At 41.7% G+C, this 16,925-nt stretch overlaps 1 protein-coding gene across 1 annotated transcript; it reads left to right on the forward strand.

The window, feature by feature from the left end:
• The first annotated feature begins 11,889 nt into the window (after positions 1-11,889).
• Positions 11,890-13,374, forward strand: KPRP (keratinocyte proline rich protein). Its single transcript, XM_004469743.2, has one exon. It carries the CDS (start codon positions 11,890-11,892, stop codon positions 13,372-13,374), a length of 1,485 nt encoding a protein of 494 aa, XP_004469800.2.
• Positions 13,375-16,925: the final 3,551 nt, after the last annotated feature.

Here is a 16,925-nt window from a genome sequence, read left to right on the forward strand (position 1 = left end):
ATTTTCATTACGTAAGCAAGATAAACACAATCAAAACAATTGAGGGATGAAGAAAGAGATCAAAGAGACCACATGAAGAGTACACAGGAGACCAGCCTGCAGATCCACAGGGCATGCTCCTTCAATTTTACCTAAAATGACATAATCAAGCCCATATGATTTAATAATCCAAAGAATTTTGGCTCATTGTAAACTGTTTCCATTAGGTGAGCATCATGCAGTAATAAAAATGGCTATAATGTGAAGTAATAATAATAATATAATGATGATAATGACAATAATTATCTCTATGAGGGCCCATTCAGAGCATGACTCTTCACATAATTTTTTATTTAACCTTTACAACAGTCTATGAGGTAGATATTGTTTACATTTTATATATGATGAAATCATCCAAGGCTATGAGAGAGCAAGTGACTTGCTCCAAGTGACAAGTCTGTTGGGGGATAAACACAGGCGTGTCTGGTCCCAAAGACCTTGCCATTTCACAGGACTGTGTAGTCTCCTAACTGCACTCTTTACTTCTTGAGCTGAAATGGGATAAAGTGTTGACTGTGCCTCAAAGTGCCTAACACTAATAGAGACTAAACAATCCCTTTCCAGGGTTACTGCAAATCATCTCCACACCTGTCTCTGCTTCTGCTCCAACTACTCCACGGCCTCCCCACAGGGCCAGAAGCGCTGGTTCAGACCACATCTCTACCTAAAATAGTGGCCATTTACTTGGGGATGTAAACTCAAAAGTCTTAAAGCCATGTATCAGCTGGCCTTTCCTTCACTCTCATTAGTGGTTGCTTTCAGTTCTATGAACATGTCACAGACCCTCCTGTCCCATGTTCTGTTCTTTCTCACATTCTGTTCCCTCAACCTGACATGCTCTTCACACACTTTGCTCCTACTTGTCCTTTAGCTCTATACATACTAAATGCTGAATGATTATTTTCTGAATAAAGAAATGTATGATTGAATGAATGAAGCAATCAGCATCATTGGTTCCATCACCATTATGATTACCAGCCCTACAACCTGTATCAGTCTTTTTTTTTTAAAGATTTATTTTATTTATTTCTCTCCCCACCCCCCACCCCCCACCCCCCAGTTGTCTGTTTTCTGTGTCCATTTGCTGCGTGTTCTTCTTTTTGTCCACTTCTGTTGTCAGCGGCACAGGAATCTGTGTTTCTTTTTGTTGCGTCCTCTTGCTGCGTCAACTCTCTGTGTGTGCGGTGCCATTCCCAGGCAGGCTGCACTTTCTTTTGTGCTGGGCACCTCTCCTTATGGGGCTCACTCCTTGCATGTGGGGCTGCCCTATGTGGGGGACACCCCTGCGTGGCACGGCACTTCTTGCATGCATCGGCACTGCGCATGGGCCAACTCCACACAGGTCTAGGAGGTCCGGGGTTTGAACCATGGACCTCGCATGTGGTAGATGGATGCCTTGATGGATACAAGTCCACTTCCCTGTATCAGTCTTGAAATAGTTTTCTTCACTACTCTAGTCATACGGGACACACAAATATGAAAAAGAAATCATTGCTTTTATTGGTTAAATCTGGCACCTTAGCACAGTCATTGCCTTTTTGTGCTGTGGGTCACCCAGTTCCACGGTTGGAGGCTTACAGTCCTGTTCTGAGAAAGTGAAGTCCTTGGGAAAGTATTCCTCCTGATTCTTCTTCCTTTAAGGGCCTCCTTTCTGTGCTTCTACTCTGTGCTTACATCTAATGAAGCTCTTACTATACTGTATTACAATTGTCTGTTTGTCCTTCTATCTTCCTTATTAGACTGAAAGCTCCTTGAAGTCAGAGGCTGTGAGTAGGTGCCCAGAATATTCTTTATGTGAAGAGAGGATGGCCTTGGTCATTTCCTTTAACCAATCGGTGTTAATTTATTTATACTTCTGATCACTAGAGAAACAATTGACTTTGTGTTTTAGGGTGAAATAAGATAAATATACCTGGACACAATTTTTTTAAAGTAATGCTTACATAATTTGTTAAGCTGCCTTTTGTCTGTTATTTTAATTTTTGAAGTCAAAATAAAGTCTACTTTACAAAAGAGGATGACTATTCTTAATCCATTTCTAGGAACCTGATAGGTGGTCTATAAATACTTGTTGACTGAACTGAATTAATAAGGCCTACTTAATAAGCTAAGATCTTAACAGTTTAGACTAGAGTCTGTAAGATAGAACTATTAAAGGAGAAGTAATGATCTCCAAGAGAAATATCCTATTTCACTGAATTACAGATTGGCTTCCAGTGAACATGTTAGTCTGGGTGTTGTGTATCTCCAAGATGTCTGGAAAGATGCTCAACTGAGGTTCAACAGAAGCTGTTCCCCGAGGATACCGTAGAGGGCACCGTGCATGGCAGGGAGGTCAGATTTTAAGGAGCTTGGAATTCTAATTCTGTTTCATGAATATGATTTAGGCTTCACTAAAATTTAGGGAAATATATGCATTTCCCTAAATATGTATATGTATATGTATATATGTGTTTTTTTATCTCTCTAAATATGTTTAGGTATATATGTGCATATACAGACAATTATTTATATATATATACATACACATATTTATATAATCTTTACTGAGATGTAATTTACTTACAATGTATTTCACCCATTTAAAGCATACAATTCAATGGTTCTTAGTATATTCACAGAGTTAAGCAACCACCACCATAATCTAATTTTAGAACATTTTCATCACCATCAAAAGAAATCCTCAAGCCATTAGCACTCATACTCTGGACCTCCCCATTTGCCCCAGTTCTCAGCAACTACTACTCTATTTTTTGTCTCTATAGATTTGCCAATCTGGCTATTTCATATAAATTGGAATCATAAAGTACATGGTATTTGTACCTGGTTTCATTGACTTATAAATTTTTCAATGTTTATCCATGTTGTAACATGCTTTACAACAGCGTTCCTTTTATTGCAAAATAATTTTCTATTTCATGACTAATAACGCATTTTGTTTATCCACTTATAAGTTGATGGACACTTAGATTGTTTCCACTTTATGGTTATTGTGAATAATGCTGCTATGAGCATTCATGAACAAAATTTTTAAGTAGATGTACGCTTTCATTTTGCATGATTGTATACCTAGGAGTGGGTTATATGGCAATTTTATGTTTATCTTTTGGAAAAACTACCAAACTGAGTCCACACTTTTACATTTCCACCAGCAAGGTTTTAAAGATTCTGACTTCTCCACATCTTCACTGACACTTGTTATTGTCTATCTTTTGAATTATAGTCATCATAATTGTTGTGAAATGCGTGTTATAGTGGTTTTGATTTGTATGTCCTAATGACTAATGATATTAAATATCTTTTTGCAAGTTATTGGCCATTTGTATATCTTCTTTGAAGAAATGTCTATTCAGATCATTTGTCCATTAATTGGGTTGTTTAAGCGTTGCATGGAGTTCTTTATATATTTTTGATGCAGGTCCATTTTCAGATATATAAATTACAAATATTTTCTCCTAATCACTTTTTAATGATATCATTATTAGCACAAAAGCTTTTAATTTTTATAAAGTCCAATTTATCTATTTTTTCTTTGGTTGCTTATGCTGTTGGTGCTGTATCAAGAAACCATTGCCTAACACAATACCACAAAGTTTTACTCCTACATTTTCTTCTAAGAGTTTAATAGTTTTAACTTTATGTTTAGGTCTATTATGCATTTTGAATTAATTTTTGTATATGATGTGAAGGATTACATATTTTAATCTTGATTTTACCTGTATATTCTTATAAACAATCTATATACAATCTTGTTGTATAAATTTCTCATCTTTCGATGTACATATCTAATGTTGCCACTGTATCTTCACAGCTTTCTATTTTTTCACTGTTCTTCTCAATCTATACTTTCAAAGCTCTTTCAATTTCTTTCTCACTATCTTGAATCTAATGTTAAGAACAGAAATAACTTCAGAATTTATCTATTCTAATAGCCTGATTTTACAGATGAAGTAACTGAGGCACAGATAATTTATGTGATTTGACTAGAGGCAACAAATCTTTCAGTGTCTTCTTCATGTTATTAAAAGATCTTGTAATGAATAAAGCAATTTTACAGTCATAAGATAACCTGAGTTTAAATTTAGGCGAAATGCATATTAAATAAGGTATAAAGTCCCTAAACTGGAAGGTAATTTATCTTTGAAAACCACAGCAAACAAATAGTTCAAACATAGGAAGTTAAGCTGTATCATTATATTCAATTTAATAAATGTAATCCATTTTCTTTTTCCAGCCAACTTATATCTACTAAATCTTGCCTGGTATCCTATCAAGCAACTAACTCTTTAATTGCCTCTTGGGGCTTATCACTACCCACTAAGCTTTATAAGGTCATTCAACAACACTTAATGGGCCCTTTCTAGATACCTGGCTTTCCAATAGGCATGGTTGTCTGCTGTCATTATTCTCATCTAGTGAAGTGAGACGCAGCCAATAAGAAGTACAGTATTTGTAGGTCTTATAAAAGAAGACTTTGGGGGAACTCAGAGTGACCTACTCTTCTTGGAATGGTGGTGAGAGTACAGGCACAAGAGACTGAAGAGGCATTGATGTATAAGCTAAGGGTGGTGAAAAATTAGTTTATGTTTGGCATACAGGGGAATTATAGATGGGTAGAGAGAAAAGAAGGAGAGGGTGTTCTAAACAGAGAAAAGAATGCCAAGAACAGGCAGATAAATGAATCACCAGTCTGCACTAGGAACAATTTTGAGGAGTTGAATGTAGCCAAGGCTTTTCAGTACCCAAAGACTGACTGGCATTTGGCTTATCTTTGATAATGAGCCCCTTTTGCTATTGTCTAAACTCTTGGATTTAGACATCACCCACTGAAGCTATATTGGTGACATTCTATGGGTCTGAGAATCTGATTAGGCAGGACTCTACATTTGCCAACTGTGATGACTGTCTAAAAGTTTGCCATGATAAGAAAGTAGTTGGTTTAGCTCTTACCTAGGCTTAGAATTTTATTGTTTAAGTGAAATGAGTATTGCAAGATAGTATGTCTTTTAGAAGCTCAAATTCTCTGTACAAGCAGGAACACAACTTGCCGAGCAAACATGACATAAACTGCCTCTGTGTATTTCTATTTAACTTGATCAAGGCAACATTATCAAATTTGCAAATTGAGAAAAAGGGTTAAAGTAGATATCTAACTCTACTGTGTGTTATTACAGTTATCTCCTTTTTCTGTACATTCTCCAACTATGTATTTCTAAATTCAGCCTCTCTTTTTGTATTGCTCTGACTTAGTTTCCTAGGGCTGCTGTATCAAAGTCCCACAAATTGGTTGGCTTCAAACAACAGAAATGTATTGTCTCATGGTTCAAGGGGTGAGAAGTCTGACATCAAGGTGCTGGCAGGGCCATACTTCCTCTGCTGTCTGTAGGGTTCTGGCGGCCTCTGGCCCCATCACATGGCTGTCTTTATTTGTCTGTATCCAAATTTCTTCTTTTTAAAAGGTCATTTTTGGATTAACCAGCCTCCCCTCATTCAGTTTGGCCTCATTTTAACTAATAACAACTTCAAAGATCCTATTTCCAAATTGGGTCACATTCATAGGACGGGGGTTAGGAGTTGAACAAATTTGTTGGAGAAAACAATTCAACCCATAGTCCCCTTTATTCTTTCTACATTTATTTAATACCCATTCGGTGACAACCTGTGTTACTATTGATTTACCTTTATCTTTATCACAATTGACACATCTTATCTATTGAAGCTTGGCTTAGGGAGGAGGCCTCAATGATGAGCTGATGCCAAGGTAAAACCATGACTTTGTCAAAGCTTGAGGCTGGAGGAACAAGACCCTAAGAATCTGTATGGAAAAATGGGACAATACCTCAGAAAACATATATCACCTCCATTTCATGAATGAGTCCAAATACCTTAGGTTTTTATATTGATGGGAGGGGGACAAAAATGTAAAGAAGATTATGAAATGATAAAAAGGGAGAAATCTTCAAGAATCTGTTGAAAATATATACCTTTTGTAGACAGAGGGGATGTGTTTATGGCCTATCAAAATCAAGACATTACTAAACTCTTTTAATATTTGGCAAGTCAGGGCCCCAAAGGATGACAAGTCCTGAAAAGAGTCTCATAGTATGATAGAGCATAGAATTTATTTCATGAACAAGGTGAAATGAGTACAATGCACTGACACAGTGCCTATTTCTTGGATACCAAAGTTAACATAATGCAACTTCTTCTCCTTGAGGAATCATAGTTAGTGAGGAAGACTGGAATGTAAATAATCTTAGAACGTATGATAACTGCAATGATTGAGCAGGTACAAAGGCTGGCAGAGCACAGAGTGAGTCATGACACTCTGGGAGTGTCATGGAACCATGACATTACAAAAAGGGTGACATTGGACTTGTCTCAAATGATGAGTTGGCTCCATAGGTGGAGAAAAGATGAAAGGGCATTCCAAGAAACAGTGTTTGCAAAGGTCTGGTATCTTGAAATATTAAGGCATGTAAAACCACCTATGTATGGCTTCATCTGAAATCATGTAGGGTGGTGGGTGGGGAAGTAGTATTGATGAGAGTGACATAAACATGGAGGTAGATTAGGGCCAGGTTATTAAGGGATTTTTATACCCTGATAAGGAGTGTGGACATTTCCCAGGAGACAATGGGGGAACAAAATGAATAACATAATCAGTTTTGTTTTTTTAGGAAGATCACTCTTATGGCTATTTGGAAGACACATGCTTTTCTCTGGAGGCAGAGAAAACAGAAGACTATTGTACCAGTCAATGTGAGAGATCATGAAGGCCTGAGACACAGCAGGGACAGTAGCAGTGGAGAGTAGAGGATATATTTGAGGGCATTTGTGAAGCAGAATAAACAGCACATGTGGATTGTATGTTTGAGTAATAAAGAAAGAAGATCAAAGGTGACTCTCAGATTTTTGGCTTGAAAAATGGTGTGGATGGGCCATTTTCTGAAATTCGCCTTTGGAAAGAGAAAATATGCATAAGTGGAAAGATAATGTTATTTTTGTCCATGTTGAGTTGGTTAAGAAAAAAAATAAAAGCCTAAAAACATATATAGACTGACAGAGTTTGGAAGTCTACACCAAAGTTTACCTAAAAGAACTATTTGGTTCAAATGAATATCTTCATAAGGATTGTCTTTTGGAAGACTACACCCCAAGAAACAAAAGAATAGTAACATTTATCCCTGCCTTTAAAGGACTCAGCACTATTTCCAATTCTTTAACTAATAACAACTTTCTAATTCTAGGGCCTTACACAACAAAGAAAGAATGGCAAGAGTTGAATCCTCTACTTTTAGCTTAGTGAGCAGTTTCTGAAATTAATTTTTTTGTCTTTATTTTTTAATATTACATTAAAAAATATTAGGTCCCCATATACCCCCTACCCCCTTCATCCCACTCCTCCCCCCATAGCAACATTCTCTTCCATCATCATGAGACATTCATTGCATTTGGTGAATACATCTCTGAGCACTGCTGCACCTCATGGACAATGGTCCACATCATAGCCCACACTCTCCCACGTTCCATCCAGTGGGCCATGGGAGGACATACAATGTCCGGTAACTGTCCCTGCAGCATCACCCAGGACAACTCCAAGTCCCGAAAATGCCTCTGCATCTCATCTCTTCCTCCCATTCCCCAGACCCAGCAGCCACCCTGGCCACTTTCTCCACACAAATGCCACATTTTCTTCGATTACTAATCACAATAGTTTATGAATAGAATATCAGTAAGTCCACTCTAATGATAAGGCTAGGTATTAGAGTTTTCAACAACTTAATTTCATCTGAAATTAATTTCATCTGAAATTAAGTTGTTGAAAACTCTAATACCTAGCCTCATCATCAATTCAAGAGTTATCTTTCCTCTTCTCTTTGTAAGAAGCAAGAAGTACCTGGGATTGCTGTGTTCTTTGGACTATGGCTTAGACAATATCAGCTCATTTTCCAATGATTGAAAATGTGTGAACCAAGCCCAATGTCATGCCAATCCTTCCATCCATCCATCTATCCATCCATCTATCCTTCCATCCACAGACTTATATTGTTAGAGATCTAGAGATAGAAAGATGCATACATAAGAGAGAGATCCTCCCTTTATGAAGTACACATTCCATCAGGAGATGTGTGGGAGAAACAGAGTCAATAGGATTCAGTAATTCACAGTATAGTGGAACCAGTTGGTCTATGTTCTCAATTTACCTTGTTCACTCCTTTCCTGTCTACCTTCTCAGTGAACATCAAGCCTCAAGCCTACACAAGTTCAGAGTACTTTGACCAAATTTTGTTATCTGGGAAATAGGTTGCTATAGCCAAAAAAAAAAAAAAAAGACCTGGGCTGGTGCTAGGAATCCCTAGGATTAGGCCTTGCAAGGACAATCATTAATTTTAGATCCCCAGATAGGTCTCTGGGCTTCAGAGTCCTCAACAAGGTGGGATTAGATAATTCCCAGGTATCCTTGCAGCTCTGATATTCTGGAAGTCTATGATTCTGCTGAAGTCTAGAATGGTTTCTGGAGACCCCTTTGGAAAGAATGATGAGCTCCAGAACTAGGATATCCAAGTCACGCTGACCTGGGCAAAGACTTCCCCATAAGAGGAGTTTTGAAGATAAGATTGGTATGTGTGCTGAACTGTAGTTTATAAAGTACTTTCACACTCTATCTGATATTATCTTCATGAGAGCCTGGTGAAGTACATATTATCACTTACATCTTTATATGAGAAACTAAATCCCAGAAAGCTAAATGGCTGATAAATCACTAAATACTTTAGATCAGTTTTCTCTTTTAATTCACACATAATATTCCAATGATTTCTTCCTTTATTCCTTCTCCTTCTCTTTTTCTCTCCTCCTCCTCCCTCTTGTGCTTCTTTCTTCTCTTCCTCCTTCTTTCCCTTATTCTCCTCTCTCATCTCATCCTTCTCCTTTCCATTTTACAGATAAGGAATATGAGGCTCATGGAAGTAAAATAGCTTTCAACAAGTTAGTAAATAGTAGAGTTGAGATTCAACTCCAAATCTGTCTAAATCTAAAGTCTCTGTTTACAAGGTTGGTGAGAATCCCGAATACTTATATGGGCTGGAAGGTTACATAAACGTGATCCTGATAGAAGGATTATTTCCCTTTCCTTTTAATCTCGCTAAAGAAAACTCAAAGCACAAATGCAATAATAGAAGGAAACTTACATTTTTCACTGCACTGTAGGTACAATAAGGAATGGTGGAGAACTGTAAAGTGGAAAAGTATCTGCTCTATCCAAGAGCATCAGTTGTTGGTCAGTGCGATGGAAAGTATGCTCACCTATGTCAGATCTTTGATTTTAAGAGAAAAGCTGGATGTCTGTAATCTTAAGCAAAATTTTCCAGTTTCTAGATATTATAAATAATTAAAAATTTCTAAGTCCTATGTAGGCAAAACAAAAAGTCCCATCTTGCCTGTATCTGGATCACAAGATGACAATTTATTATTTCTGTCCTATACTGTCTGTCTTCAAGACATTACTCCAAAGAATTAGCTGAGCACCTGCAGTGCAGCCATGAATGAGCTCAGCTCAGGAATGGGATGTACCAGTACCCAATGGTCTGGCTATACCTGTTGCTTGAATGGATGTTGGGTAATTTAAATATCATCATTGGCTGAATACTTTTCTATAAAATAAATGGTTTTATCCTAATAACAACTCAGGAAAGATGATTGAATTATCTCCATTTTGCAGATGAGTAAATTGATATTCAGGTTGGTTAAGAGGGTCACAGATCATTGAGTGCTTGACCTGGCGCTTTAGATGCTGGACTCTGACCCCAGGTTATCTTAATTTCATAGCATTGTTTTTGTCTTTGATGCTATTTTAATTGCTTCAAGTTAGGGAACGTTTAAATATCTATCCCGTACAAAACTGGGAAAGGGAGGAAGGTATGGGTCATAGAATCATCTTTCAGGAGAGAAGGTATCTTTGCCATACCTTCTCCATCCCTACCATGAGGACTTTAGGGATGGAGAAGAAATTGATAGGATAAAGAAGGAGGGAGGGAACAAGAATCTGCTCCTGCATAGTCCAGAAGCTTTAACACTGAGGTGAGACACTCCCACACTCTGTAGGTGACTGCAAGGACAGGCATACAGGGAGGCAACCAGCTGCTGGAATGCCAAGCTGGGTGATGAGCCAGACAGATGCCATCCAGTTGTCTCATGGCCCAAGCCAGACCCATAACCCTTTATATAAAGACAGCCCTCTGCCAGATGCCCCAGCCTGAATACCTGCTTACCTGTGAGGAGGGTGAGTCTAGGGGCTGGGCCCTGGGTTGGGGTAGGGTGATGCTCAGGGGCTGCCTAGATTCACAGGGGTATATGGAGGAGTTGGGAGCTGAGGAATCCGGGTACTTCAGCCTGAGAAAGAAAGTCTGGTGAAATTTTAGGAGACAAAGGAAAATATTTGTGACATTTGTGTTTAGAACTGGGGCTGTATAGTCAGTGGACTTGTCCTTTGAAAATCCTATCCTCAAACTCAGGTACTATTTTTCTTCATCTGGATGTGCTCTCCCTGGAAAAATGGTGCATTCATAATTTGTAACTTGTGAGCCGAGTTGTACGGAGTAGGGTTACCTTCCCCTAGGGCATGTCTACATGCAAATTCTCTGTAAATGAAGAATAGATGGCTTTGTCCTTCATTAAAAGCATTTTCAGCCCTTCAGGAGCTTCTAGAGAAGTGTTTCATTGGATGAGCCATTTATCAAATCAGCCCTTCTTCTGTGCTGGTCAGTTTGCTGCCTGCACTTGCACAGGTGGATTTGTGATGGGCACGGGAATAGGCAATTGCTGGTGTCTCCTTCCTGGCTATGTTTGGTGTTGGAGCTCATGCCTGCATCCATGAGAACATGCTTAAATTATTCCTGCTGCTTAGATCTCCAAGTGTGGCTGAATTCCAGCCTTGTGATGAAGAATTCCACACTTCCTGGTCACTTAGTCTGGGTAACTCCACCCTTCCTCTCAGAGGTGTCCAGAGAAAACATTCCTGAAGCCAGCAGATTTTAGGTCGTAAACAACAGCGACCTGCCTGGGCAAATTAGTTCTGAGACTTTTCGAAGGCTGCCGTGTGAGTTAAGTGTGTGATTTGACATATGTCTATAGAGGGCCTGCTTAAATTAATTGACCTGAAAAAAAAAAAACTGAATATAGAAAAACCATTATTTTGTGTTGTGTACAAGGTGCCAAATAACTGATTAGATACTTTGGACTTACATGAACCCAGATGGTACCTGTGTACATGGTCCCAAGTGCACATTTTTACATGTTTGCACATATGCGCACTGCAGTGCATGTACGTGAAGAAATCAACACTACAGTGGACATGGAGTCACCACAATGGGGTACAGCCTGGGGAGTGGGGTTTTACTTTCTATTTCCTGTAGGGTTCCCTCCCACTGCTCAGTTGCTGAGGAGGTACTGGGGATCCTCTTATTATTGGCGCCCTCTGGTGCTAGACATTGGTAGTGTCAGCCCCATGGGGAGACTAGACACCAGCAGCCCTGCCTGTGCCTTTGAAACTACCTCAGAAGTGTGCAACTGGGTCCTTGGCAGATCCAAGTCAATGGACAGTCACAATGGATCCAATGGTGACTAATCCTAGATCCCACCAACTTAAAAAGGATTCTCTGCAGGGCAAGTGTAGAGTTTAACTACTTTAACTATATTTAATTGGGTGGAGGCTGCGTGCAGTGGGAGGAAAACAAAGGAAGAAACAAGGAGGCTTCCCCTAGGTCCTGGTCCCTCGTATCCAACAACTTTCACCCTCCTGACCCTTCTCTCTACCTCAGGTCCCGCTCACCTGACAGCATCAGGACCATGTGTGATGAGCAGCAGGTTCAATGTGGCCTAACCCAGGGTCTTATGAAGGGTTTCTCCTTCTTCAACTCCAAGTCCCCCCGTACCAAGAGCCAGATGGTGGCCCAAGCCCCTAGTGAAGTGCAAATTGTGGAGTGCCCTCCACAGTGCCCAGTTCAAGTTTGTGAGGCGAAGTGCCAGCCCAAGACCACCCAGGTGAAGTGTCAGGCTCCACAGCAGGCTCAGATTTCCTGTGTCCAAGGCCAGGCTCCATGCCAGTCTGAAGTTTCCTACGTGCAATGCGAGGCTCCCTGGCCTGTGCAGATGGGCTATGAAGAAAGTACCCCCATTTATTATACAGAACCATGTTATGTGGAATACCCAGTTCAGACCTATGTATCCTGCCCAGCTCCTCAGCCCGTCCAGACTTATGTACAATACCAACCAGTGTACCAGACTCAGGGAAGATTCTCCACTCAGCACCAGTATCAGGGTTTCTATGGTAACTGCACCCCCCAGTTCCAGCCCCGAACTTCCTATAGCAGCTGCGCCCCCCAGCGCCTGTCCCGGGCCTCATTTGGCAGGTATGCACCCCAATGCCAGACTCAGGGCTCTTATGGAAGCTTCACTGCGCAGCGTCGGTCTCAGAGCACCAGCAGATGCCTTCCTCCGCGTCAACTGCAGCCTTCTTACCGCAGCTGTTCCCCTCCACGGCGCTCTGAGCTCTACCAAGGCAGCTGCCTGCCATCAAGATTCTCTTCCAGTTCCTATGACCACTGTGACTACTGCACCCCACCCCGCTGCTCTGAGCCCATCTATAGCAGTGGTTGTTCTCAGGGTCCCACTTCAAGATGCTCTCAGGGGTGTGGGCCCAGGCGCCGAGTAGAGATTTCCTCCCCCTGCTGCCCCAGGCAGGTTCCTCCGCAGAAGTGTCCCATTCGGATTCCTCCCATCGGACGCTGCTCCGAAAGTTGTGCCCCGAGATCTTCCTGCGGTACCCCTTACCCAGAGCTGAAGCCACAGATAGAGCCATACCCATTCCCGAGTTCAAGCTTGCGTCCACCACGGCGTCTTGACCAATGTCCAGAGCTGTCACTGCCGCGATACCCACTTCCTGCTCCACGTCCCTGTCCACGCCCAGCACCATGCTTAGGGCCAAAACCACGTCCTCTACCACGTCGATTTTCAGAACCCTGCTTGGGTCCAGTATCACGGCCAGCACCGTGTCCAGCACCACATCCAGCACCATGTCCAGCTCCACGTCCAGCTCCACGTCCAGCTCCACGTCCTCGTCCAGCGCAGTGTGAGCTTTCAGGGCCAAGTCCTTCCTCACTCCGAAAGCCAATTCCCCTTCCAGCACCCTGCCCAAGTCCAGAGCCATGTGTGGAGCCTCATGGCTGTTCCAGTCCATGCTCAGGCCCAAGTCCAATTTCATACATACGAGACATAGGGTGTCATGAATCCAACCCATCCCACCTCGACACTGAAGCTCCCTGCTGTAACTAGGGGTGAGAAAAGAATGCTGGCTGTGGCCCTTGTAATGCTTTTCTAGAGCCATGGGATCTGGGTGGTTCTGGATACCAAAGAAATGCCTCTGCTGGAGTGAAAGTTAAGGCTTGTGCTGGGGAAAAAGGTGCTTATTTTTAAAGGAAATGTTACTGAGACATCTCTGCCTTTTGCTTGGAAAATGCTGCTCCTTTTATTACAGCAGCCACAACTTCCTGATATGTTCTTATTCACCTCTCTCTAGCTCAAAGACATTCAGAGACTCTTTGCTGCAAAAATCGATGCCCAAACTTTGTGTATCATCTCAGGATTCCCATCTGGGTCTTGGATACCTCTCTTGCCTTACATTTGACTCCTCTCCTGTATACATCCTTAGTTCAGCCAGACCAGTCTGATCACCAGGACATATCGTGGGTGTCCCCCAAGACACACCTTAAGTGTCCCTGCCTCCAAACATACACTCATTCTTCTCCCCACTACCTGGAACACTTCTCTCTTACTTTCCAGCACCTGAAATCCATCTGCTTGCTGAATCCCACAGGAATGCCTCCCTGAGTTGATTTCCTATAGCTCATTGCATTGTTCACACCATCTACTTGGCCACTGCTTTGCAACATCTCTTTAATTGTTACTTCATTTTTCAGGTGTGTCTACCTTACATGACCAACTAGGTTATAAATTCTCATTTGGGCAGAGCCAGGATATTCCTAAATTTCTGTGCCTCTTCTGGGCCACAGCTGCTCAACAAGGTTTGTGGGTTGGCAGCTTGAGCCATGCTCTATCCTAACGAGCAATTCCAGGACTTGGGAGAAGATGAGGTGATGTAGCAATAAAGACGATGATGTATTCACAGCCAGAGTCCGAGTACTACCTGTTTTAAATTCCTCCCTCATTCTCTAGGATGAGTTTTCACTTTTATTCACCATTTTCCTTCTTGGTTTTATTGCACCCAGTGTCTGAGCTCTCATTAGCCTGGATTAGATGAGCTGCCTTGTTGGTTTTCTGTTTTAATCAGTGTCCCTGGCCCCTGCTGGGAAAGGAAGAATGAAAAATCAAGTCTGAGAAGAATATGAGGAATGGGAGGCAGGCAGGATGACTCCTACACTCCAATCTAGGTGTAAAGGTCTTCAGGCATGAGTTTAGCAGGTCACCCATCTCTGCAGCCATGGTCACAGCCATGGAACCTCTGTGGAATCAGGGGAAGGGGGAAGGGAGCATGTGGCAGCTCACTGGGGATACTCTGCATAGTAAACACTCTTGTTTCAGGAGTAAATTGTTCTACTCTTTTTCTTTGAGGTAATATAACAGGGAGCATCTGGGTCTAATTCTGCAACCTTTGATTGCTCCCAAAGCCCATTAGACATGGGTGGTCTTGGCAGCATGAAAATAGAGCTTGGCAGGGGCAGCAGAGCCAGAGGTACCCCTTCCCTACACTTCCTACAGACAAGGATGTGCTGCTGGGGGATAAATGCTCTTTGGAGGGGTACTTTCCCAGAGGAGATAGTGCCCTAAGATACAGTGGTCTTTTGAGGACAAGAGAAAGTCCTTTTAGGAGGAGGGCAGTGGGGGCAGCTATGGCCTGGACTGCTGGAGGTCTGATCCAGTGCCTGCCTCCTCACAGATACAGAACCTGTCTCTGAGTATGATTTTACCCTCCCCCCAGGTATTTAGTTCTGCAATGCTAGTGGGTAGAGAACCTATAGATCTAGTAAAACCCTGAGTTGGATAAAGACAAAAGGAAGTCCTTTATGTACAAGTTATCTATTTATTTATTATTATATATTTGACCAATATTCATTGTTTACGTAATAGGCAGGCACTGACAAAAGTGACAGACGTAGCCGTTGTCCTAAGAGAGCCTTATAGCCAAATACATGGGCTTTCAAAGTTTGGTCACTGGGCCAGCCAGCCTCGGCAGCATCATCTAGGAGCTTGCAACAAATGTCAATTCTCAATATCACCCAAGACATACTGAATCAGAAATTCTGGGAGTGGGGACCAGCAAGCTTTGTTTTAACCAACTGCTTCTGATATCCAGTAATGTTTGGTAACTACTGGCTTGGTGAAATGCTTAATGCAAGTAAAACCTAGACTATTGAGCACCTATGAAACTTCAAGCTATATATTAAATTTTACATGTATAATTATATATGTATTATATATATATATCCTTCTAATTTATACAGCAGCATTATTTCCTGTCATTTGCAGAGTTGGAAATATAAGTACATAAACACACAGGAATTAAATGACTTGCGAGACTTCACTCCCTACCTAACACTTGTTTCTACTACACATGGTACCTTTGAGCTTGGTCAAAATTCCTTGCCTCTTCCAGAGATCTTTCCTGTATTAACCAAGTCATTTTTTCAACACAATCTTTGAATTCCCTCAGTTACTGAACAGTTTATTTCATCCACATTTCACTCTTCTCTTAAAAAATCCAGGCTCCTGTAGGACTGTATCTTCTCTGTAGCACATGGCTCCAAGGGGCCTGGTAGGGCCTGAATTGTCCCAGTGAAGTATTCTTAAGCTTTTGTCACTCAGCACATTAGGTGGGGGAAGGGAGGGTAGGATGAGGAGAAGCCTGGAAGCCCAGATGTGAGATTCTCATTAGATCTCTTCCCCATTCTCTCCAGCCATACTTCTGGACAAGAACCCACATTTCAGGGTATGAAGTAGAGAGAGCAGACCATCCTCTCAAGATATAGGCAGAAACACAAACCTGGCTGTGAGAGGAGGGCATTCACTCCTATGAAGCTTCATCATTCTCCAGGCTACTGGGATGAGCAATGTATCATGCCTTGCACTGTTCTCTTGGGATGGAATCTGGTCCCCAGGATAACCAGATCTAGATATGTAAAGGGATTGGATGAAGTTAGAATTGACATCTTGGTGAGCTGGGTTGGAGCTGAGCTGGGTTGGATGGTCTGGTGCTCTCTTCCTGACCAGGGCTATGTGGGTGTCACCCTCCATGTTATCTCTGAAATCAGAGAGCCCAGGGCTCCTCTCTCTTAGGGGACTAGTCTGAATTGACTTTAAAGTCCCCCGAACATACTTCCTTCTGACAGGGAGCCCACCCTGAGCCTCCAGGCAGGCCAACAGCAAAGAAAGGGGCACCCAGGGTTTGCATGTCTGCATGTCCTTTTGTGTTTTTGCATGTTTCTGTGTGTGTACCTGTGTGTTTTGTCTGTGTGCTTTAAAAGCTTGGGGTTTTTAAAGTGCATTTGACAATTGGGGTTATGTCCTCAGGAGCATTGTTAGGCTATCTTACAGTCTTTTGTTGTTGGTTTTGGATAAACCTTCTTGGTCATCAATTATTACATCCTCCCCTCCCCCCCCCCTCATTTTACTGATGGCTTGCTTCCCAGATTGCTGCCTTTCCCTTCCATGTCAACTATTTTAACAAAATTTAAAATGTCCACAGGGCCCAGGTTCTTCTGAAAAGTTCCTCTGAGACCAGGTGGGCTATTTATATTCCACCAAGATAAGATGATGGTTCCCATTCTGGGTGAAATTACCTGGGGTACTTGCTTAAAGACACCGAATCT

Source organism: Dasypus novemcinctus, chromosome 13 (assembly GCF_030445035.2).
Source record: "Dasypus novemcinctus isolate mDasNov1 chromosome 13, mDasNov1.1.hap2, whole genome shotgun sequence".
Classification (NCBI taxonomy): Eukaryota; Metazoa; Chordata; class Mammalia; order Cingulata; family Dasypodidae; genus Dasypus; species Dasypus novemcinctus.